Source organism: Pleurodeles waltl, chromosome 8 (assembly GCF_031143425.1).
Source record: "Pleurodeles waltl isolate 20211129_DDA chromosome 8, aPleWal1.hap1.20221129, whole genome shotgun sequence".
NCBI lineage: Eukaryota > Metazoa > Chordata > Amphibia > Caudata > Salamandridae > Pleurodeles > Pleurodeles waltl.
Window position 1 is genome coordinate 606,406,794 of NC_090447.1, and position 26,419 is coordinate 606,433,212.

Sequence of the window (26,419 nt, forward strand, 5' to 3'; positions counted from 1 at the left end):
CCAGCTCATCACCATTCTCACTCACATTTAGCTCATTTTTTTGGAAAGGGATGGGTTCTTCATTAGACTTTGACCCAAACCAAGTGAGAGGAAAGAAACAAAAGGGGGAAATAAGGAGGAAGAGAAATATGGAGCAGCTGTGGCAAAGGGAGACAGCAGGGGTGAAAAGAATCTACTGGAGTGGGATAAAGATGGATGCAGCGTATAGTAGAGAATGAAAGACAAAAGAGGTGGAATTAGGACTACGCAGTTTTGGTAGTGGGCACCATCACATTCAGTAGTGTGAGCAGTGGGCTCCTGAGCAAAACCTTGGACCCTCACACTTAGGCCCAAATGTAAAGAAATTGGTGCTGCATTATATGCATCCCCACTTTTCTTGCGGCCATCAGTGCCCTCCTAACGCCACCATGTGTGCGCTGTATTAAACATAAGGCGCACCACGGTGCAGGTTAGGGACAATAGCATCAGAACTTTTTATGCTATTGTAGTACGTTGGAGGATAACTGCCAAACATGTTGGCACTCATCCTGCAAGGTACACAGAGGCCCATTAAGAATAATGGTATGCTCTGTGCAGGCATTAAAAATAGCTGCTAAAAATGGCGCAGTGGAATCTCCACTGTGCCCTTTTTGCGGTCCCACTAAACAGGGGAATGCCCCCCCGCTTACATAATGCCTGGCGCAGGCATAATGTGGTGCAAGGGGTTACAAAGTGGCGCAATGCATTCACTGTGCCACTTTGTAAATCTGGTGCAACGAATTTGGCTTAGTTGAGCCACATTAGTGTCATAAACAATGATGCTATTGTGGCACAAGGAGGCGCTAGGCCTTCTTAATTCTGGGTCTTAGTCTTGTACAAATTAGGCACTGCTTGAAAGTGCTGTTTGATCCCTAGGACACTGCACAGTTTCTGCCCTACATTAAAAACAAAGTGACTGCCCTTGTCTCTCCCTATCCGAAGAGAGACCCCAAATTTTGGAATGAAATTCCTAGCCATACTTTATTGCAACTGTACTCGCGTTGGCATGGGCACATGGGTAGGTTTCAAGACCAAGACCTATGTGTATGAGCAATATTTAGGCATTTGGATAAAGTCCTTCTGGATGTGGACAAAGGTACCCCATGGAAGTGGATTGTCAGCACGAGTGGTTTAGTTCCTTCCTAGTGTTGTGGGCTTAATACATGGCACCAATTCTTTGGAGCACAGAAGGCAATAATGAAACAAGCCAGTGGGTACTTCCGACATGTCATCTCTGCTGATGTGGGAGATAGCTTTGGTATAGCCAGGTACGTTTGGGGAGGAGGAAGTGCTCGCATCAAGTCTGCTCCCTGCTTCAGGACATAATGAGTATTTGGGAATGCAGGCCAGTTTCTTCCTTAGATCTACCTTAACCTTTACAGGCTTTGCAAAGGTAACTACCCAGCATCATTTGTATGTCCATATCACAAAGCAGACGGCATTTGATCAAGTATGTCAGAGGTAGATTTCAGGACATTATTTTTACACCCAACACGAACAGTGCTATTTGTGGATCACATAGGGCAGCTGGAACTTCACTTTCATTATTTTTCTGCACGTTCAAATAGACACTCCACTAGTATTATAGACAGCATAGTTCAGTTCTCACAAAAACTTCTCTCCCTGATAGATTTGCGTTAGACGATAGGTACTATTTAGGATCCGTTTATTGCACTTGATAAATTCCAAACTCAAGTGTAGATCCGCTGCTTTAATACCAAATACAGCTTCCGGGCTCTCTTAATCAGGGCCTAAATGCTGTATTTCCATTTCTTTCTCCTCTTTCACGTCCTCTATCTCCGCTGTTTTTCCCACCTGTATCTGCATAGCCTCTCCTTCCCTTGCCCCTGCCTCTCTGTTAGGTGTCTTTTATCCGCCCATGTTTTTATAGCCTGCATGCCTCTGTCTGGCTCTTTTCTCTCTCTGCTTTCTCTCTTTTCTGTCCATTCGCACCTCCTGTGCTCACGTTCAGCTCTCTTTATTAACTTGCTCTCACTCTTTTTCTCTCTTTCACTCTTCGTTATTTCTCTTTCCCTCGTGGTTCATTCCCTCTGTTTTGCTCTGTTCTTACTCTCCGTCATGTGTGAATTCACACAGTCACGTGGTCACCTTTTCCAAGGAATTTTCTATCCTGCAACAATAAATGTTGTCACTGTGTTTCTTTCAGCAACCTGCCAAGCATATCCCATAGAGCAGGCTTTTGAAAGGCAGCAGCAGTTGCTGTTCTTTATTTTACCAGATATGCTGGCATTACATCGGTGATTGAGGGCCCAGCTTTAGTCCTTGGTGCCCTCCTGCATTGTGGGGGCTCCGGGCCCTGTGTTACACCAGGCCTCCTCCTCTTCTACTGGCTCTGACGTTTTTGGACTTGATTTGGGAAGCCAATGAGAAGGTGGAGCAGTAGGGGTACTAGCCTTAACCCCGTCTCTTAAAGGTGTAATTTGGTATTTGAGTCTTTCATGGTTTTCTTTCACACTCCTTGTTTGAGACTTCTGTTTGAGTTTGTTTGCTTCCTCATGCCAGTTTAGGAAGATTGTCCATGTGAAGCATCTGTATTACTCTTCGGTTCTTCCCATCTTTTTAGGTGGTCATTCAAGTGCTTTAGATAATATAAACCTTCCTCTGGACAGGAATTCTTCCCACTCTCATTATTCAGTCTACCCCACTACTATAAATATACCTGTATATGCTTTTACCATACCAGTGGTACATCACATGGACAGAAGTCTATTTTGCAGGGGCCTGATTTTGTATCAATATATTTACCCCTATTTTCCATAGCAGCACCCTCATTGACCACCAAGAAGATATTCAGAGGTCTGCCAGCTGTGGTGTGTGTGTGTGGGGGGATGGGGGGTCTGTGTGTTTGTGTGGGTGTCTGTCTGTGTATAGCAAAGGATTTAAGCATAGGATTGGCATAGTGCCATCCAAGCCAAACTAGAAAGCGATAAAGTACTTTGACATTTGAACAGCTAAATCTTAAGCATAGGATTGGCCCAGGGCCATCCTTGCCGAGCTGTAAAATGACAAAAGCCTGTCACCAATCCAGGCACAGCACTACAGCTTTGGACTGGCAGTGGAAATCCAGGTCTGGACAATGTGCAAGCAATGTGTAAGGCATAGGATGTCTGAAGCAGAGGAGTCTTCCACATATACTTGTGTATCATCTGCATATTGGTGAATCTTAATGTTGTTATCTGTGAGTAACGCACCAGCTGGGTTCATGTAAAATTGGAAGTTGACAGGAGACAGTATGGAACCATAGGGGTCTCCACACGATAGGGATGTTTTTTTTACCTTGAGATGCACCTGTGAACAAACTGTTGTTAGTTGCCAAGGTAGGAAGAGAACCAGTGAAGGACATTGCTGGTGAGCCCCGTTTGAGAATACCAAATGCAGGTGATGGTGGGTTGGTCAACACTGTCAAAGGAAGCTAAGAGGTCCAGCAGTATTAGGAGGCAAGGATCATCTTTCATCTTTGGTCAAGAGGGCATCATCTATAATGTGTAAAGAAGTCTCTGGGTGATGCAGCCTGATCTGAAAGAAGACTTGTTGCCATGCAGTACATGGTTATCATAGTTTTTCAGTGATCTTGCCAGTGAATGGTAAGTAAGTGATGGGCTGCTCGTAGACGAAGTCACCAGGGTCTAGTGTAAGTTTCTTTAGGAGTGGTTTAATCTGGCCTCTCTTGAGAGCTTCTTGGAAAAGGATGAAGAACGCCACCCATTTGCGGGATGAGAGCTTTCGCCCTATGAAAAGGATATTCCTTTCCTTGTAGAAACAACAAGACAAGTTTTTCACAACTGGAGTATCTTTGCAAAATTTACATGAGATCCTAGGCCTGTCCTGTGACCTGTAGATGTGCACCAAGCATTTCCTCATTGCAGTGAGTGAACTGCATTTCTTATACAAATTAGAGCTCCAGGTTCGGACAGGAAAACCCAAGGCAGCCTTGGCATATTCTGTCAGTCCAGCTCGTATAGGGTGCTTAGCCAGCGAGTCTGACCACTAAAATGGTTCTCACCCGCCCAAGAAAATTTTGGAAGAAATGGCAAGACCAGTGCATTCTACAACATATTTTTAATTATATATTCAAATATATTCGTTTTTAAGGTATAGTAAATGAAAACCTGACACTGCAGCAGGATACAGCAATCTTTATTGGGGTTCTTCAATGATTCCCTCACCCTCCAAAAGTGCCTCTGATCTCTCAATATCACCTCTTTCACATGTATTTCATTAGTTTTATGGTGCCTTTCTTACCAGCGTTACATCACACACACATACAGAGACAAAGAATCATATGTGGGTAAATCAGTGTGTAGAAAATGTTGACAAAGGGACTACAATGTGTAGGATTCACATGTTATCCATACTGGTAGGCATTTTGTAAGAGCGCTTGGTGCAGGGAAGCGATTCAGAATGTAACACAGTGGTTTGGGTTGACTTCAGTATTAACAATTTATTTATACCCAAACAACCTCTTTTTAGCATAACTTATGACCTGCACAGTAACAAAAGGAGCTCTGTGACAAAAGCAGTAGCCCACTGAGCTATGATAATAAAACTCTGTTCTGGGATCTGCATAGGACATGGCCTTTGCAGCAGGCATATTAACCTCATACGCCACCTAAGATGAGTCAAAACTGCGACCAGACAAAACCCTGATCTCTCTCCAGCAGGTACATTAATCACCTGCCTTATCTTGGCACTTTTAATGTTGCCTGAAAACTGTTGGCTATACAAGGAACTCTGGAACACTTTTAAAACTGCTGCACTGCTACAATACCGGCCCCCATCTCTTCCAGACTCCCGGGTAAAAGCCCGATGCCTGGTCCGGCCAGTCCATAGAGCGATGGTAGCTGCATACTATGGAAATCAATAGTGTTGCCAGACTATTTTATCTGTGTCATTAGGTTTGAGGCCTGCTGGCTCACCTGTGTAAACATCTGCTTTTGTGCACAGAGCCAGGCCCTTTTTATTGACATTTTGAGTTGGTGTTAAGCTTTTGTGCATGTGTAGCAAGTGCATTACATGTATGGCGTGTACGCGAGCCAATACTAATAGATGCCTTTCTTCCACTTTGGGTATCCCTCTCCTGGCCTAGCATTAGATGGATGGTAAGAGTTGTAATCCCTGGAAGTGTAATGCCTGCCTTTCTGTTGCTGGAGGGACAGTAAAGGGTGGTTAATAGATTCAGGGCTGCCTTTAGAAATTCTGTGAGTACGTTTGTTTAGCAAGGAGATGCTGGTTAGTCTTTCTAAGCACTGCCATTTCGTGAATGGCAAGGGCGAGGGTGGGACAGCAGGCTCTTTGTTACATGTCATTTTGTCTGACCTTAATTACTTCTTCTGTTGGACTGATGGCAGCATGGTGCAGAAGCCTCACACCTCTTTGTTCCTCTGATGTGAGTGCTCCAGGATGGAGAACTTCGTAGTGCTACATGCTAGTGAGAAGCATCATTTTATTCAAAGGCTGTGCCTATAGAAAAGTCTGAAGAGGCTCCATGAACAGGGGACTACCCTAGATCAGTTCCACATTTTGAGACAGTGCATCCACATCCACTGTTTAGGAGTGATTTGTAAAATTGGGATGCAAGCCATCCCACTTCATTCGTGTTTGAAAACCTTTGTGACCAGGGGAGGGTGTGCTCTGGAGAATACTCAGGACTTCTGTGCAAACATGGCTGGTGTCTGCCTGAGTGCCAGTTTCCCAGAGGTGAGGTGGGCATCACCTGATGTCTGAACTTGCTTCTGGAGATGCTGTGGACCTTTGTGGAAGCACTTAGAAGCCTGCCTGCTGAAAGAAGAAAGGAGTCCATGGCCCTACAGAGGGGCAGACACTGCCCAGAATGAGTGATGCTCAAGTGTCTATGGTGCCTCTGTGACATCTAAGAAGAGCAAATATTTGAGCAAACCAGTGGGGACCCTGGTGCCATTGTCCTTCCCCCCTGGTCTCTCATCGTGGCTCCTGGTTGGAAATATTGAACTGTGGTCCTCATGGTCCGAATGAGAGTGGTAACTGTGTTTGATGCAGGACCAGATGAGGGCTACAGTCATTGCGGTGGGAGAGGGCCAAGTTATGTGGCAAGAGAAGGCAAATTATGTGGTGTAGTGTTGCACATTTTGTGATAGTAATAGTTCATTATTTTGTCATGTTTACACTTGCTGGCACTGTCTGGGTATTGGTTGCACCTCAATATTACTAGTTTAACGCCCTAATGTAGCAATAAACAACAGAAAGGTGACCGGTCAACCTTTGCAAAGGGCCTTCCACTGTGCACATATCTCAATTTTTTGTAACTTTTGTACCGTTTGAGCTAGAAACATTTTTTTTGTGTGAAAATTTGCAGATTGCGTAGCAGATGATGTATTATGTGGCAATTCCCAGCAAATCTATACTTATACAAAAATCGATGCGGCCGCACAATTGCATAATTCAAGTGGCCCTGGCTACAGTTGACTGTTGCTGTAAGAGCCAATGAGAGCTACAACTGTGTGTTTGCTGCAGACAAGGTTTACAACTTTCTGTTTGCTGTAGGCTGGGATGAGAGCTGCAATTGTATGAGTGACATCAGATGGATTGAGGGATGACTGTTGCACAGTTGCCATCAGTACACCTGGGATACACCTGACATCAGTCCAGGTGGGACCACAGACTATGGTGTTCCTATCTGTTTCGGCCAAGGTGCGGTTGCATCAGCTGAATACCACCACAATCATCTGATTCACACTACTCCTGAACTCGTCAAAAGGGAAACCAGAGCTATAGTGAATCCCCCAAAAGTAAAAAGAGAGGCGGGGCTGGTATCGTACTGACAGGGGTGTTGCCCTCAGGGACACTAGCTTGTATCATAATTGAATTGTGTAGTATTTAGTGCAAGGACCTTCTTTCTTGTGACATTAAGAATATTGCTTCTGTTGGTTGACTGTTGAGAGCTGAGCTTGAGCACCTCTACACTCACTCCCTGAGAAGCCTGAGAGTCAAGTGCGGAAAGGGTTGTATTCGGCCCAGTTTGAAAAGCCACAGTTGGGCGGGCTCCAGGACATCAGGGGACAGTGATCTAACCCCCCTGGTGGAGACCAGTGTCTGCTGCCTGGCTTTTCAGCCCCCGACCAACTCCCGCCATGCCCCTTAGGGGGTCTGACAGCGGGCACAAGAAAGGACGTGCAAGCATGGTGTAAAGAGAATGCAGGGATGGGACTGGGGAAGGAAGAGGCATGAGGTGAAAGCAAGACTAATCAGTGTTAGTATGCAGCAGCTCCAGGCTTCGCGGCGCCACCAGTGGGCTCAAGGGAACAGTTTGGGCCTCTCCACTTATTATTATTATTATTACTATTTGAAATATTCTACAAATTAAGCATTGTGTTCAGCCAACCCAAACCCTGTTAAACTTCGGTCTGATTATGTTCCACTTTTACCACGTGACCCTGCAGCCCACTTATCCTTTCTTGGCGTGGCCATAGCTGTCAAAGGTGCAGCAGATGCAGTGACACCGGGCCCAGCCACCTGGGAGATCCATGAAACCCTTATTATTTCAGTATTTAACTACTCAGCCAGCAGTCGGGGGCGCATCTTCCTGGGTGGCATCAGGGCCCGTGGCAGCCGTGCCCCGTCTCTGCCCTAGAGCCGGGCGTGGCGCGGGCGTACCTGCCCATCAACGAAGCGCCGTCGCCGCTGCTCCTCAGGTCCGCCCGCGGCTCGCGCTGGGAGAGCGCAGTCACCAGGCACAGCCAGGAACCCGTGGAAACGTCCACTGTAAACTCACGTCCACTGTAAACTCCTCAGTCCCCTGCGCAGTTTTCAGGCTTCCTGTGTGTGATAAACAAGCGCCAGCTTTGTTTTCCCTCCCAGCTCGCTTGGCCCTAAATATGACTCAGTGCAAGGCTGGGTCTTTTTAGGCTGGGTGCGTTTCGCTGCTAAAGGAAGTGGGCGGTTTTTGCTGCTGTGTGGACGTCCTGACGCCGAGAAGGCAGCTGCCGTTTTTCAATGGGAGAAGAGGTATTTCGAATCCATTTATTTTGTTTTACAACTTTTTTTGTCGCCAGTACCGCTTTACGTCGACTTGTTGCTGATTTTCACATTACAGAGGAAGAGATTCATACTGGCAGCAGTGTTTTTATTCCAGGCTCTTTCAAATGAACCTAGGTGAAGACCGGGCGTGATTTCTGCCGGCACCCAGCAAAGAGCGCTGCAGTTAATGGAGTGATTCATTTGGAGAGGCAGTCGTGCGCTGCCCTGGAACACTTTCCTACGTTATATACTTTTACTTTCTTTCTTACAATTCAGCTATTAACTTTTTTTGCATCTGTTTTCGAGTTTAGCCTTTTTTTTCCAAGAATAGAGGTCTGAAATGTGGGGGCACGGGGAGGTCTTTTTTTGCACTTTTTCTTCACAGTAAAGATTGCAGCAGTCATCATGTGATCTTCTTTACCAATTACAGATGTTTGCTCAGCGAACCAGCGAGAGCTTTATGGCGACAGTAAGGGATAAAAACAACTTTGATCGTCTGTTTTTCTTCAAATTTGACGCAGGGACATTAAAATAATATTTTGTAAAGTCATGTTAAGAGTTATAACTACACACAGATCCTCTGCAGCATCTGGTTAATGGTGATGAGCAGCTATAAAACAAATGAAAATCTAAAAAGCAATAATCCATCCAGGCGGTTATGCCTCTGTCTGACGTTTGATGCTAGGGAGAAGCTGGAAAGGTCACGTGCAGCGTGACTGTTCGAGTGCTTGACGGCTGAGTCCAGGCAAGCTCTGAGTTTGCAGCGCACATGCACAGAAGCCCACTCGGGGTTTTTATCAGTCACTTGAGTAATCTGCAGTTAGACTGAGTAAGAGCAGTGCTGCTGGCAGGGGTACACCTGCTTGCTAAGAGGTAGATGCCTGGTATTTTTTTAGTTTTAAGGAGTGCCTTATGCTAACCTGTTCAGTCGCAGTTTTGACAGTTGTAGGGGAGGCGCTATCGCCACGGTGCTGGACGTTGAACTTGCAGACTTCTCCATGCAACTTCACCTGAAAAGGAACAAAGCTATCTGACTTCAGGAAAATCAGTTCATTTTTCTGTGTCACAAATTGTCTGTATGTGTGAAATGTAAACCACTAAAACTACACGAATAGCAGTTGTTTACTCATTTCGACGTGTTGTGCAGCGCTTTAACGTAGCCCTGTGAGCACAGATGGAAGCGGGCCTGAGCCTACTTGGGCTAAATCCCGGCAGTGCAAAAATAGGATATCGAACAGGACCATAGAGGGCCCTCTGTTTCTCGCTGAAGAAAAATAAACTGCTTCCTGTGTGGTAGATCTATACAATGACGCAGTATGACTATGACACTGGATTGGGCTTCCCCATCTATGGCGCCGTGTGTGTGGGAGGTGCGGTATTGTTCCTTACCAGTGGTTACCTTGGGGCAAGATGCTACTTCAAGCTAACGGGAAAACTAAGTTATTCTCGTTTTACACTTAATGCTCCGATGGCAGCGATATCACGCATTCAAGGCACTGCATACTTTTAAGTTTTCTTCGTCAAGTGTTAATTGCTTCTGGTCCAGGATCATGACCCTATATAAACTGTTAATTACGTCTCTTGTTTCATGCGTGTTTTGGTTATTATTTGTTAGCCAAAAGCCTATTTATACATTTATCAGCCATAGGATTCTATTTGATAGCAGGCCTTATGTATTGTAGAGGGTTCTCAGGTTCATTTGGCACGTCCTTTGTACCTCCCACCACCACCATTTTTCATCCCACTTAAAGCGCTTAGTAGAGCGCTATTCAGATGAGTACCCAGAAGTCCTGCTTGAGTGGCTGATACATCTTTGATTAGAAAGGTCTGCTCCCTCAACAGAGGGGCTGATGTGGTCTCGATTCAGTTAGTGGCTGCAGTTACTATCTCATTCCCCCCTATCAGCACAGACTAAGGATATTCAGAAGCAGGCCAGGTTATGACAGAAACGTGGCTTTTTAAATAGATTTTCCACAGCAGAAGGAAGACGTGCCACTCAAGAGTGCTGACCAGACCTGTTCTGCCAAATGAAAAGAGGGGTGGCCTCTTCCCGGATGAGCACAGGAGTGTACTCCCCACTCCCAACCTTCCTCACAAGCCTTTGAATACGCAAAAATGGCCAATTTCATCCGAGGGTTAGCTTGATCTGCCCATGAACACTCAAGGAGAGAAGCCGCCACGGTCTGAATTCTCTGATTGTCAAGCCTGAGTCCGAGCTCCTCTGGCTGTCCGGTCATCTCAGAGCGCATGCGGGGCTAGCAGCAGCACTCCGGAAGTCCTGGTGCCACCCATGCCGGCATGGGCTTCTTTGAGCATTAATATTACCAGTGCCAAGGGTCTCATGGACCATAATGCAAGCAAGGAAGTTTGGCCACTGCTACCCTCAGCTGGGTGGTGTCCCACAGCACCAATTGAGGTGCAGAGGGCTCCTAACACCACTGAGCCCCGGTAGCACAGCACCTGCTGCACCATGATAGCTATGCCCAGGGTGTCCATTAATTGTGCTGACTGAATGAAGAAAGCGCAGTGAAGCAAAGGTCACACAGCGGCTTCAGGTCAGTAAGCTGAAAGCTCTGTCCTCTAACCAGGCCTGGACAGCTCCACGACTGCTAGCGGGGAGTAACTGTGTATTCGGTTAGCTATTTGGGAGCATGAATGCATGGATGTTTCACTCTTATGTTTGTGAGTTGCCATGCCAGAGTACAACTACGCAGCAGTATTACTATTTATAGTATTATTATTACTATTGCTACTTTTAGTGTAACAGGGCATTAGTTTCAAACTATTTACTTTTTATTCAAACAAATAAACGCACGCGCATTTCTCGCACGAGTGGCCCCATTGTATTATTAAAACAACTTTGAATTCATTTAGGCTCATGAAGAAGGTGTGGGTCATTTATGAAGTGGATGCCGGTGTATGACCGCAGACATATGGAGGCAAAGGAGGGATCAGGGAGGCTGGAAATCTATATCTGCGTGTCAGCCTAAGCTTTTCTGAACTCCTGTCATGACTGAGCTTTAAGTCTGCAAATAATCATATCGTGCTTGAAAACGGCTAGTTTGGAGAACTGGACAGGTTAGAGGGTATTCCTCTTATCTACTTCTAGATGCACCGTCTTAACTTAGACACAACATTCTGCTGTCAGTTTCTCAAGTATCCAGAGATCCACCAAGTCTCTTACAAAAGCAGTTATAGTTGTGAGGGGCGCGGGACTGGTGCTCATGCTGGCAACTAGGTAGCAGGATTAATGTGATTACTATTAGTTGTAGTATAGTTTCAATATTGCTATTAGTATTATTATTATTAGTATTATTAGTATATCAGTATTGCTATCATTATAATTGCTATTAATATTATTATATTAGTAGTGGTAGTAGTAGCAGTAGTAGTAATTCACAAGGACATCAGATTCAATGTTTTTTCTTTTATACCAATTAATTCATGCAGGACTATTTTTTGCATCAAGACGTATGGTTGAAAGGTGGCTAATTTTCCAGTTTTGTCTAAAGGTGTTGGGGTTCATCTCTCCACTTATCTGCCAGACCACACCTGGAAAAAACACTTCAGATCCCTGTGACTCGGTCAGTCTCAAGTGTAAAGTCCAAGTTCCAAACCTTTGTGAGTCTTAGTACAACTAATAAATAGTCACCAAACTCTACCATAAATAAAATATAAAAGTGCATGCCCTACTCTACTATCTAACATTAATTATAGGACACAGATATTGATATAAGGATAACTCGATGCATCATTTAGCAGACACTCATTCGCTCTGCTCTTGATATTCACTAGACATATCATTCATAATTGATGTAAACAAAGGCAAAAAAACAGTATAAGGCTAGTGTCCTGAAAACCTTGATGAAATAATCTAGAGAGACACTCTTCCCTCTTAGTTCATATCTAGCAATCAAAATTTATATCAGTGGGAGGTCTCCTAACTGGAAATTCATAAAAAGTATAATTTTCAAGTTTACAACCAACTAAGGCCTGATTTAGAACTCAGCAGATGGGTTACTCCATCACAACGGTGACGGATATTGCATCCGCCGAAATCTAAATCCCCTAGAATATAATGGGATTTAGATTTCGGCGGGTGGGCTATCCATCGCGATTGTGACAGAGTAACCTGTCTGCTGAGTTCTAAATCAGTCCCTGAATCCTGCCTTACACCCAGTTTTGCATTATTTGCTTAGAGGATTAGCCTAGTTATATTCTCACGGTTTGTAGTATCCTAGAAAAGAGCCTATAATCGACGAGTGTTATAGATATTTCTTTTGATTGTGACATCTCAACTCCATGAAACAACTCTATCCCATTTTAGACCAAGTTATGAGAGGGTATGTTGGACCCTGTTATTGAAAGTATAGGGAGTATTCCATCTAGAGCTTGTTTTTATTAACTCTGCCAGAGACCCTACTTCGGCATGCATCACTGTGAGCAAAGGATTGAAATTATGATTCTAGGGTATAGTTTAAAATACCTGTTGACTAAGATCCAACCACACCACTTCAGTGGATATTCCCCTACAGCATGTGCAAGATAAGTTTTCCTACTAGCCACCTCTGTCTTAATATATACCTTCATATCAGGATAGGGAAGACATCCAGAGCCATATAGCACTACAGGAGTCCCTTTCAATTTATTTTAAAGATGTTGGGCCACATGTGCAAAGCATTTTCTAGTCACAAACTGGCCGAATCACAGAATCACCAGGTTTGAGACTAGAAAAATGCTTTAGGGGATGTACAAAGCCCAGATTGCTAGTTGGTAATTTGTTACTGAATTGCAATTTGGATTTTGGGATTTGGCATTAAGATGTGTGTTAAGGGCGTCCCTTCCTAATACCGAATCTGAGAGGTATGTACAAATGCTTTGCAGTCCCAAAACGTTTGCAGTTTACTACCAATAGAAAGTTGGTTGTAACCCATTCATAAATAAATGCATGTATGGGAATGAGCTAATACATATGGACAAAAGCAAAAATAAAGGAAGGCAAAAACAATTTGGAAATCACCTAAGACAACTCACTATAAAAATTATGATGGTGTAAATACCGAACTAAAAGGGAAGCAGTAAACCATCTTTAGTTATACTTCTCCTCATGGGACAGCATACAGCATAGATGATTCAACAGGCAGGACGGCCACTCTTCCACAGACCACTGCCTACTCTTAAAAAATTAAAATTAACATTTTCTTTTTTTCTTTTTAAACACATCCCATTTTCCTTTAAGGAAAACAGGCTGGGTTAAAAAAGAAAAGATTGCTTTATTTAAGAAGCAATCACAGTTATGGTGGTCTGCTGAGCCCAGCAGGCCACCAACCCTGTGATGGCTGTGATTCCTGATGGGTCGCATATTTTGACCTACCTCATTAATATTGATGGGGTAGGTCTATTTGCGACCCACTACCAATAACAAATGAAACTCTAAAGGGTTTCACACATTTGAATTAGCGATTTCCTAACTGTGATTTGCAGGAAATCGCATTTAGGAAATCACAAATTCAAACTTTCATACATGTGGCCCGATATGTGTCTCCAACCACCCTTCCAAATGAGTCTGTCTAAACCAGGGATACTCAAAGTACGGCCCGCGGGCCTCATGCAGCCCCTCTGACCTTTACATGCGGCACCTTGGACAACAGGAGCACTGGGCAGCTGTTTGCTCAACTCCACACTAACAAACATTTTAAATACACACACAATCATTTATTTCAAACTTAATTGGTGCTAAAGAAAGGAAGTAACTAGGGACTTCTGCACCTAACTTTAAAAACGCCTTCATTTTTAAAGACATCTTGCAGCATAAGTGTAAAACTAAGACAGTCTCTTCAAAATTAATTAAGTGTATTTAGTTAACAATGCAGAACCTTTTCGCTTTAGTACAATTTATTTTATCAGTGCATTGAGATGTATTCCTTTTAAAGTGATAGTTTTCAAACTTTAATTTGGAAACATTAATTATTTCCCTTACCTTGAGAACACCACCAATAGTAAATTAAAGAGGCAAGTCACTTGGTATGTGCACTTTATGGGTGGCCTGGCTTCCTATCATTTAAAACAACATTATAGTTTATTAAATCAAACATAGAAGCAGGTTTTGTGCAGCGCACACCATGAATCATGTATTTCGAGGTCATCTTAAATGTGATAATGCAGAAAAAGGATGGAAAGTGACACTAAACAATTGCCTAGGATCACACAATTTGGAAAAGTGGGTAAGCCGGGATTAATTCCAGGTTTTCTGGTTTCCCATTGTTTATTTTAGCCACTAGATGTATATCCTTTGCTTCCCCTACACCTACCTTGCCACCAATCCCCCTAGTCACCCCACCCGATCGCCACCGCCCTGGCATCAATGCGGCCCCCAGGCACGTTACAGACCTAACTTTTTGGCCCCTGGGAAAATATTTGTGAGTACCCATGGTCTAAACTAATTCCAGGAGATGTAGAATGCCCTACTTATTTTTTTTTATTTTCCAATCGAAAATCGCTAAACAAAATAAATATCTTACATTATTTGCACAGTTTTCTCGTCAATAATTTTACTGTAAATGTTACAGTTATACTATCAATGATGTCATAGAAGATGTCAGGAGTGATGTGATATCTGGGGTAATTAGCAGTGGATGGCGAGGGTGTGAGTTCTAGTTTCCTTAGGGCCCAAGTTATAGTTAAGCAAAATAACTATAACTATAACAGCTCAATTTCTATGGGTTTGTGCATGTAAAATCTTAACCTAACTATAACGTCCCCTCAACCTTTGCTTTTTAGTGAATTTCAACATTTTAAAAAAATTCTTTCCTAACTATGATGTCCCTGTAACCTGTGGTTTGTGGCAGCACGCTGGGCCTGGAAAAAGATTTTCCTTCCCAGGTTCCGGTTCAACAACCACCAGCGCGCAGGTATGGCACCATCACCAGTCTCACCTATAGAGGTCGACTGAACCTTGGGACATGGCGAAGAGTGTAGTAGTCCGAATCATTTAATCACAAAACAATGACATTATACCATAAACAGTTCTACACACCATGAACATTTTTAACATAAATCAAAACTCTAAACTGGATAAAGTTTCAAAGCTTTAGTACAATCCCAAAATCAATGTCACACATATGGTGCGCAAAACTAAATTATAAACATGCATGAAAACCATAGACTGACTAAAGCGTCGGAAAAGATTTAACCTACTAAACATCAATACTGTTAGACACTCCAAACGGATAATATAGATTAACAACAACACAATTTGCACATTATTGTTAGAATTGAATGCAGATAATGGTGACATAAGTAAATCATCAAAATACAATTTAACGTTTAATTTCAGAGCTGGGCCATTCCTATCACTAACACAAATTTGGACTTCTATGTGTGGGAACGGGCTAACACATGTGGACAAATGCAGAAATAAAAGGAATACAAAAATAATTTGGAAAACATCTAACTAGGACAGCTCACTATAAAAATTACGCTGGTGTAACTACCTAACTAGAAGGAAAACAAGAAACCACATTTAGTCATACCTCTCCTCATGGGACAGCATACAGCAGTGATTCATCGGGCAAGATGGTCACTTTCTTCTTGCGTCAGTTGACAGCAGCCATCAGGCCAGTACAGAACAGGAGCTGCACGGAGGACAGATCAGCAGTTGAGAATTAGTTGGCCATATTAGTACTGAACCACTTAACAGAGTAGAACAATTAATAATATGATGAGTAAACTCATCTTGGGACTTGAAAGACAGAGTGTGACAGCACATTCAAACAGGGTTCTGGACAGCTTCGAGGCAGGAGAAAAAACTAAGTGAAGACCAATTCCAGCAACACTAACGAAAGACTGACTCCAGACTCAATGTTTCTCACTAATTCAAATATGCACAATCCTTTTGATTGGTCCTTCAGGTGGGCACACTTCAGAAATCAGATTCATCATCCAGTGGCAGCAGATGGCACCACTAATTCTGCTACTTTTCCAGATCTTCTTAGCATAAGTTCATTGTTTAATCCGATAACTTCACACACTTCCAACAAAATATTACATTCTCTAGTTATTTCTTACTTGAGATCCTTTCTCACTCACAATAAACTAAACTAATACTTTTAACATGAGAACTACAAATTTCCTGTCTTATTCGACAGCTAGAACAAATAGTGCTACACTGTTATAATGAAACATGTTTCTTGCCTTCAATATAATAGGACATTCAACTTCACATTAACATCCTAGTAAATTAATTCAGGTCAAAGGGGACAGACTAAACAAGTGATTTTCAATTGCTGCTTACAAAATGAATCTTTTCAGGCCTAGTCAAGCTAAGAAGCCTAAATACACATTAATACAGTAATATACCTATTGCGCACTTTACAATTCATATATGCAAAGCAAATTATTTAAGTGCAAACTTTAGTTATAACATGCTACAGCTAATTTAAACATGCATTTAGTTTTCTTCATGCATGCAACTTGCATAAATAAAACTCATTAATTCAGTATAAATGTGTTTACATTTGTTTAATTCATATTCATTTTAATACTTCAATGATTAATCTACTTTTAATAAAACATTCTTAACAGTAATTCACATTAGTACTTCGTTTAATATAAATGCAAAACTCTCATGTTAAAATGTGGTGCACAATACAAATGGTGGCCAGATGGTTCACCATAATTCAAACATGCAAATTTTACAACTCAAGTTATTTTCTTTGTTAGGCCTTTAAATGCAGGGTAATTAATCTCCATATGCTAATTTCTATGCAACTAATTTATTAATAAAAGTTGATCTCTCTCAGGTTTTTTTTCAGCGAATTTCTAGGGTTTTTACGTAAGTAAAGTGTCTATTGCACTGGGGAGGTGGTGGGGGGTGGGGGACTTGGACGCAGGGCCTGGCCTGACATTGTGCTGCCCCCACTCAAGCTTGCTGCTCCTATCTTGATGTTTTTTTGTCCTGTTGATTACTTGATTATATGTTGCACTTAAAGAAGAAAATGTGGTGTTATGTCCAGGGCTGCAGACTTTGCAGCTGGGGAACCAAGTTTGAGTTTCCTCTTCAGCTCGACATCCTTTGATTCTGAGCAAACTACTTAATCTCCCCATACCTAAAGCCCCAAAGGAAGGTGGCCTTGTGTAGCGTAACTGATATTCATGTTAACTTTGTGTCAAGTCTGCCTATATAAAACTGCAAAAAAACAAAAAAATATGTGTTTTGCACACTTCTGCCATTGGGCTATACTTGGCCTACATTTGGAAGATATCTGTGCTACATTTGGGCTCTTTTTCTCTGGTTGCCATCTTGGGAGATTTGTTTATTATGAAGCACCCTAATCTCCTGATTTACTGCAGTATCCTCAATAGAAAATGCTTTAAGTTTTCCACTTTGATTCCATAAGATGTTGCTCAGATGTGGTCCACTTCTGGCATAAGTTCAGAATTTTAGTATTCTAGTTGCTCATTAGAACACTGTAGTAAACGGCAGATCACCAGGGAGTTAACTGGCAGTCTGCTGCTGGTGTTGAAAGTGCATGTGACAGTCTGCATGTCAGAATGTTTTAATGAAGTAGAAGAGGAAGATATTTCTAAATTACTTTTTTTAATTAACCAGTTTGATTCAATCAAGATGACTTCAGGTGTGCCACACGTTTGGCATAAATAAGGCTGGTTGTGCTCTAGTTATTCTTTAGAACACTCTGGTAGGCTGCATTAGAACACAACGGAATCAGCTGACAGGCTGCTCCTGTTGAAAGTACATGTTTACTAAAAATGTCAGACTTCATTCTCATATGGCTGTGACAGTGTTAATTTACAGAAAATATGTTCTCATTTTAGTTCTGGGGCACCTTCCATAACCTGTATGGGAAAATCTTAATAAAACTGTTTTCTCTCAAGCATTATTCATGAAATCCCAGCATAAGGCTTTTTCACAAGGTACATTCTCCTCAGCAACAAATTATTAATATTGTAACTAAAATCTGTTATCACCCTTTATACATTCTCCTTTTTGTGACCATCAAAACCTGCCATTCACTATGCTGCACTTCAGTGTGGTGCTATTTTGTGTAAAGGTCCAAAGATGGCAGCCATCACTTTCTGGTTGAAGTGCTGAGAGACAATTAGATCTCACCATGAGATCTGTGCTTAGGCTCCACCCAAGTATACAAATTTGGATTTCCTGTAATATCTCGAAAACTACTGAACAGATTTACTTCAAATAAAAAAGGCATGCTTTATGGACCAAGAGCTACCATCCTGCCAAATTTGTTGTAATTCCGTCCAGTGGTTCGGGCTCTAGACGTATCTAAAGCTCTGTGGGAAATTGCATGGAGAAAGCGTGTTTTGGCCCCCCTTTTTCTTAGCCCCTGATTGCCGAATCACCCCGAAACTTTCCGCACTGCAGCTGAAGTTAGCTGCGTACTAATTTTGAAATTCATCAAATTGCGCCAACGTAATTGGCAAAACAAAAAATACTTTGTCTATCGAAACTAGGGCCTCCAGTATGTAATATATAAATATATGTATAATATTTTAAAATATATATTTATAATTTAATATAGCCCTTCCATGTCACCAGGCTGACACCTCATAAATACCATTATTATATATGTAATTCTCCCAATTGTCAGAGGCTGTGGCTCTTTATATGGATAGCAACATATTATGCAGTATTATACCATCATTGTGAGTCCTTCAGAGAGTATCCCTAATGAAATACCGATCAGATGATTCTGAGAAGTGGATCAGGGTAGTCTTGAGCCTGTGTAGGGAAACCATGGTCTAGTGCCCCTATGCTGCTGGTTGTTTTGGCAGTGGCCAGGCTGATTTCCAGTCCACAGCTGCTGCAACGTATAATAGGGTCTAGTGTTTGTGAGTTTGCAAACCCAATTATTCCAGGCCTGGAGACACTCAGAATTGTAGATGGTGGAATTCCACCCAAATTAATTTCTCTCTGAAATTCTAATACTTGTAATGAAGGCCTTATATGTGACTTACTTCTGAATTTCCATGAGTACGACGCACTCATGAAAGCATCCGTTGAGAACTAGACCCATAGAGAGTTCACTTGCATAACATTTAATCAAATTAATTGTCTGTTGGTCCTTAAACTAGGTCTTGATCTAGTTTGGCCAGCAAAAGTCCATGGGTCTGAGTCACAACATTTTTTGTAAATCCGCACCCTCACACATACTCCCATGCAGGGGTGCAAATGTTTGGCTTTTGGCTATTCACAAAACCTCTCAGGAGTACACATCGACAGCTGTATCTTTCCCTACGTACTCCTGGGAAAGTCCTGAAACTGCAATTTTTTAGGGCTTGGTATTTCCTAAATACAAAACTCTATGCTTAGTACAGTTCGAGGTGGGGGAAGCCAGCATCTATGTGCCATTGGTTTCTTTTCATTTTTTCCTCTCATTTCACCCCCTGGAGAAACAAAGCCTTTTCCCGATACCCCCACCCCCCCAGTCCCCAGAGTTTTGGAGTCTTGCACCCCCATTCACACTTGAGAAAGAGATTTGTTCCATCCTTACGCTTATTTAATTTCTTGGATAGAAAGGGGTGAGAGAGGGACTAGAAACTGGCATGTTTGGGGGTGTTCACAAACTTTGAAGGCAGACTTCTTTTTGAATAGCCCACTCCCACAAGAGGCATGGGATAACTGATGCATAATATTACGCTTATGTTGGGTAATAATATGCAGGAGTTAATGGATTTGTGACTGCTAACTCGCGTTTTGTCCTGCCTAGTGGAAAATCCGGCATTTTTCCTTCAAAAAAGTACTTCTACGACCAAAAATGGCCTTGCGGATTCTGGCCCATGTATCTTGATGAATTAATTCAGTGAATTGTTTCTTTATCACATTGTTCATATTTTTCAAGACTTTGTTTTCATTCTAAACCATTCTTTAAAACTCCAAAAGCAATGTAACATGGTATCTTACATTTCCGATTTTCCTAGAAATTGGTCTTGGTAAGAGAATAGTGGGTTAATGAATCATGGGGCCAGCTGCAGGCCTCAGGTTCGAATCTCAGAGGGGCCAACACATCACTTTACTGAAGATGCTTCATACCTTTAGAGCCCCATGCCTCTATTGTTGATGATGCTTCACTTTGACAGCTGGGTCAGAATTAATCCGGTTCACTTGAAGTGCAAGCTCCCCCACTACTATACCGTGATCAAACAAGCATTGGCAAAGCCAATAGGTCTCGCCTGTGCCAGAGCGGTTGGCTTTAGCAATGTGTTTTAGCAAAGTTGTACACCGGCGTGTCTGCTGTAATGCATGGTTAAAAGTTAATGGTGTAGAGGAGAATGATGTGGAATGTTGTAGACTGGAATAGTGAAGAGTGGAGTAAAGTGTTGTAGTGTGGAGTGGCAGAGAGTGTCATGTATTGGAGCGGCATAGTGTGGAGTCATGTAGATTGGCATACACTGGAGTGGCATGGAGTGTACTGCTGTAGAGTACAATGGCATAGAGTGTTGCAGAGTATAGTGGTATAGAGTCCAGTGGCATTGAATTCAGCGGTGTACAATGCAGTGTTGTAGAATGCAGTGGCATAGATTAGGTGGTACATAGTAGAGTGCAGTGGTGCAAAGTGGCGTAGAGTAGAGTGCAGTGGAATAGAGTAGAGTGACATAGAGTGGTTCAGAGTGGGGTAGAGTTGAGTAATGTAAAGGGCAATGGTGCAGAGTACAGTAGAGTGGCATAGAGTGCAATGGCGTAGAGTGCAGAGTAGATTCAAGTGACATAGAGTGCAGTGGCACAGAGTGGTGCAGAGTAGAGTAGCATAGAGTGGTGCAGAGTAGAGTATAGTGCCATAGGGTGCTGTGGTGTAAAGTGGAGTAGCATAGAATGTAATAGTGCAGAGTAGAGTGGGATAGAGTTTAGTGGTGAAGAGTGCAGTGTTGCAGATTAGAGTGTCAGTGTGCAGTGGTGTAGAGTGGAGTAGAGTACAGTGATGCAGAGTAGAGTGCAGTGGCATAGAGTGCAGTTTTTAAGAGTAGAGTGGTGTAGAGTGAATATATTTGAATGTTTATAGTATTTTTAGTAAATGCGTTTTTGGGGTATTACATTTTATCTTTTTAATATTTTAATCATTGTATATATATGTGTGTATATATATATATATATATATATATATATATACATATAAAATAATACATTTAACATTAAGAAAATATTATTAGTGACAAAACTTTATTATTTCAACTACTATATATATATATATATACATATATATATACACATGCGCACATATATGTATATATGTTTTTATATATGTATATATTTATATATATTATTAAATATTAGTGGAATTTATTTATTTTACAGTTTAATAAATTTATATGTCAAAATATGTAATATTTGCTACGTTAACCTCTATATTAAAAACATGATACTTGTGTATATTTTTGGACAATATTAGTATCAACATATATTTATTTTCCCCATATTTTTGTACTTACCGTTATAAATATAGGAATGTGATAATGTGCAAAACTATATTTTTGACAATATTTTGTCAACGATATTATTTGCCATGTTATTGTGTCTGTGATCTATAAGCTAGTCTGTTCCTCTTGGAGCAGGAACACACCTAATTTGTCTATGGTTTGTCTAATTTAGTCTATGGTTAGTCTCTGCTTGTAGTTGTACAGTGAGAAAAAAAGTCACTAAAGTGCAACACAGATGAATTTGCAATGGCTGTAATTAATTCAAGCATAATACCCATCACTTTTCTGTTTTCTCAGATTGAAAGAGGAACATATGTTGATGTAAGCATGCTGTATAAAGTCTTAGGGCCACCCTAGTCATTGCCAATCTTAGCAACTCTGAGAGCTCACCCTGGTGGAAATTTCAGTTGATCGGTTTTAAATGATTTCTCTTCATCCACTTAAGACATACGGGCTTTGTAAGTGTGTGTGTGTGTGCGTTTATGTGTGTATGTGTAGGTGCAGCACAAGTGACGGTGTCTGGTGACTACTGAGTGAAGGCTTCATATATCTTCAGTGTGGTCTAACACAGGTAGAGGTAACCTATTCAGAGGATGCAATGTAATTGATAAATGTGTGTCCGAGAAAGTCAGAAGTTAGCAGTTGATGGAGACCTAGAGGTTATTCTTGAGAGAGCCAGTTGGGAGTAGACTTATGTCACCGTCAGTTGAGTTTGGGAGGTGATTGAGTAGGAGCGAAGGGGTTCAGCCAACAAAGCCACTGAGCTGAGAGGAGCTTCTGGTTCGTTTCACCTGAATGCTAACAATGGAATTACAATTGTCGGGGGAACCTGAACATGTCTGGCTTTCTCTTCCACTTTTATTATATTCCCATATTTGTATATGAGATGTGAGATGATGCACTTATTTTATGGCACTGTGACATGTGTGGTGGCAGTACCAGCCCAGACCACAGATGTGTGAGACAGCACACTGGATGTATCTACCATAAACAGCGAGGGAAATTCTGCTAGTAGAATTAAAATATCAACTGAAACCAACAGACTCTGAGACGAAAGTTCAAAAATGCAAATTGCAACTGGAATCAACAAGACTTTTTCATAGCAGTTCTGTAAATGGCAATACAATCATGTTTCCGCAAAAAGATCTGTATTTCATCATTTGGAGTATTAGATATTGAAGCCTGCAGATGGCAGAACCTCGGTTCCTCCGTGATAAAGGTTGCTTACCCGTGCATTGAGTGGAAGTTTGAATTCGAACTACCTGTGTGATGATTTTGGTGTTGAGTCCTCAATTTGGTATCAAAAACAATTATGATTTTGGTCAAGAAGCCGTTCAGGCAGCAGTATGTACTTTGTAGTGACAACTGCCAGGCCACCATTTCAGAAGTTTGCACAGTGGAATAGAGAGATTCAAGAGCAGCTTCCAGGTGGTAAAACACAGGTTTATAGGTTTGCCAATTAAGAAATAGTAGCAGATGATGTAAGTGAGTTGAAAATGTCCAGAGGTGCTAGTCCTTGTCTAACCAACTCATCTTTAAAACTGCTCCAGTTGGTGGGTACCTTTGTTAATACCTTTGTTTAGACAGTACTTTAAGGCGTTGATCTAAATCCTGGGTGGGTGACTTGATATTCTCCAAATTTAGCCAGTTCCCTGCAACCACAAGGTTCATGGTTTGATATTTTGGCCAGATGTTTCCGGCAAACTGTTTACAAAAAATACCCTGTCAAGGTTAACTCAGTAGGCGGAGACAAATGGCTTCACTGCTATTGGAGGAAGTAGATCTACTTTACTGTAGGCAAGTGTGTACCTCCTGTGTAAATGGCACACGGACTCATTGATTGTGGGTGTCAGAATGTGTTACAGTCTTCTTGGATTCTATATAGAAATTCTCCATACTATACACATTATGTGTAAAACCCCACAACTGCAATCGTGATATGTTTCCTAGGAGTTTAGCACCATTCATCTTGTTCTGAGCCAGTAGAGCAGATTTAAGCAAGCAGCTGTCTGAAGACTTGTAATTTGCCTAAGTGTAGTCTGCAAAGGCCATTCCCATTGCCACACCTTTTCGGAGAAATCCTACTTCGACCGCTCCCCGTTGGCATCGTAAGTTTTTAGTTTTATATCTGCCTTCTTAGCCTGAGTGGTGCGTGTCTGGTAAATATTATGCAGGATGTAAGTGTGGAGCCGAGAGACCTAACACCAGCTGGGTATAGGGGCGGAGGAGTGCAGTTATTCTGTACCAAATATTTGCGCAATAGCCCCGCGGGCAGTCCCTAGGGTGTACAATAGCTATTTCACCCTGTTTTTGTGAGTTCAGACACTTAACTCCTTATTTGTTTCATAGCAAGTGTCAGCTGGCTACAACCCCCTCGCTCTTGCCCGTCACAAGAAGGGAAACAAGAGCTCCCCAGATGACTGAGTTACTCAGCAGACACCCCCACGCCAGCCTTCTCCTGAAAGGTTTTACTTTGGTATGGCTTATATTGCCATTATCATTTCCTGTTTTAAAGTTGCTTCGTGTATGGCTGTGCAAATTGTAAGTCAATATTGACCAAACATAACCAATTAGCTCCAGTTTGTCTGAATGTTCATTAGCCTTAATTCAATTCCTTGGCCTTGTACGGCGTGGGCGAAAAGTCTGTTCTTCTGGACAGAGAGTTCCGTTTTTCTGCTACTTGCAAATGAATTTTAGCTTTCTATTTCAGTGATAGGTTTGCATGCTCCTCTGAGTGAGCGATATTTTGTTCTAAATATGTTTTTTCATCTTGACACACGCAGTTTAATGAGGCTTTAAACTCTGGCTTGACTCGATCCCCATCTTCCAAATATACTAAAAATGTGGTAAGATCCCTCTGCTGCCATTTGAGCACATCTGCACACCATCAGATCTAATTTACGTTTTCAGAAGTAGCACAGTTCTTAGGGGCAGGTTGCGCCGTTTAGGTGCCACGTAGCTAGCCAAGTCATGCATATTCAAGAGCCTTGCACACATCTGACTGTTGCTTATGGAAGTAACTTGGTTTGCTGTTCACATGGCGGAAAGAGGCCCTTCAGGGCCAGCTGGCTTCAGTACTATAAGCAGTGCAAGAAGATGGCCCTTTTAAGCCATTAGCTGCTTAAGCATTCATTTCTGAAATGCAGAGCTGTTTTTAATATTTCAGATTTGAACATTGAGGGTTTTGGATTTTTTTATCTGGAAATGATATAAACGAATGGTGTCACAATTGGGCACACATGGCAATATATCTGAAGAGTTTTATGTTTTAAAAAAATGCAATTCCTATTTTCCTGTGAATAGTACTGTGCATTGTTCACGTTAGTTACAAGATGCACCTCAGTTTCTCATTCTGAGGGAACCAGTATGTTTTCTTCTGTAGGAAACCCAAGTTCCCTGGCAAGTGGTACCCTTTTATCCCTTGCTCCCCATCAGAGTATACTAGACCTTTGGGTTGCAGGGGTCCACCCAAAGGAGTACTCCTTTGAACTTGTGTTTTTACCATCCCCATTACTAGGCCACGACACTACTATCCGTTGGTGGTAGCTAGTTCCTGCCAGTCAAGTACTGGACTTTTTACGTGCATCCCAAACAGGAGAGACTACAAGGTCACTCCATGTAAATCTGTGTAGTATGTAATGAGCTGTTTCTCCCCGAATGCTGTCTTGTGCTTCATACCAGTTCCTTAACAGGAATCCAGTCAGAGCAGGCCAAAGAGTGTCCCTATCTGAGTGATGAGAGAGTTGCCGAGTGGGAACAGGCCCTGTGAAGAGTGCTCCCCAATTCCGAAGGAGATTCACTATTATTTGGAAGACCTAGTATAATAGGTTGATGTGCTCATGGCATCCTTGATTGCACAGGGTCATGTTATTGCGAGTATAGTTAAGTCTGTGAGTGGAAACCTCAGCATTGAGGCACTATCTTTCCACTCTCAGGAATGCCTATGAACATTATGTCTAATCAGATGATCACAACAGTGACATCAACCTCTGTAAATATTTAATCTAGAAGATGGACCATTAAAAAAGACAACAAGGTCTTTTCTGTGAACCATCTTATTATCCTTTTAAGGACTGCAGCAATGTTTGTGGCTACAATGCTTTATATTGACTACTCATTGTTTCTGGCCATGGCAGAAGATGTGACTTTTGTTTTGCCTCACAACTAGTTGACTCATAACCAATATTGATTAGCTTTTAGTACTGCTTAAAGGTACAGCCAGGTGGGTTTCTTGTCACTAGCTGCTGGGATAGTAAAAACTAGCCAGGTAGAAGATTATGCACAGTGGTTAGTGGTTTAGTGTGAAGGAACTAGACTTAGAGGTTTCCCGAATTGTATTTGGTTGGAAATGGTTCTTATTGAATTGTAAAAAGACTGTAACATTTCAGAATCTGTATGTCGATCATCAATTGTATGGACTGGGCCACATACCGATTCATCAACCATCTTAGTTGCGTTCTGGGAGGTATGGGCCTCTACTGTGCTCATAAGATTTGTGCCTGAGTAGTCCCATTTGAGAGCTTTCCGGGTCTTGGCTGAGGGCTCTGCATTATCTCCACTGGGGACCGGCCCCTTACTTTTCCGCCGCCGCTGTCGCACCGTGGACTCTGCGAGGGATAGAAAGCTAACAGATTCGGAAGAGACACTGTCTTTACTTTCACTTGACCCTAGATCACTGTTATTGGAGTCTGAATCCTCTGTTAAAGAGTAGAATTTATCCCCTCCATCTTTGGACCATTCTGGCCCCCTCTCCTTTGCTATGATTGTTTCAGACCCTTGACTAAATGCCTGGGCCATCTGAGCTGAATTTCCTGCAGGATCCTTTGATATACAGGTAGCTTCTTGAGTACTTGGGGTAGGACATAATTTCCAGGTTCTTTAAATCCAAGTTGAGGATTCCCTTTGAGGGCCGTATATATCTCTACATCCTTTGGCC

The 26,419-nt window shown here is 42.1% G+C and overlaps 1 protein-coding gene across 4 annotated transcripts in view; it reads left to right on the plus strand.

The window, feature by feature from the left end:
- The window catches only part of SH3KBP1 (SH3 domain containing kinase binding protein 1), a 1,044,962-nt gene that overhangs the window by 684,746 nt on the left and 333,797 nt on the right, over window positions 1-26,419 (plus strand). Inside the window, exon 1 of one of the 4 annotated variants that reach the window (XM_069204695.1) lies at window positions 7,871-8,019. The exons of the other annotated variants lie outside the window; for them this stretch is intronic. Within the exon in view, the coding sequence (XP_069060796.1) occupies window positions 8,008-8,019 (12 nt within the window). The 5' untranslated portion in view covers window positions 7,871-8,007. Of the gene's footprint in view, window positions 1-7,870; window positions 8,020-26,419 lie in introns of those variants that run through there. 4 annotated transcript variants of the gene reach the window in all.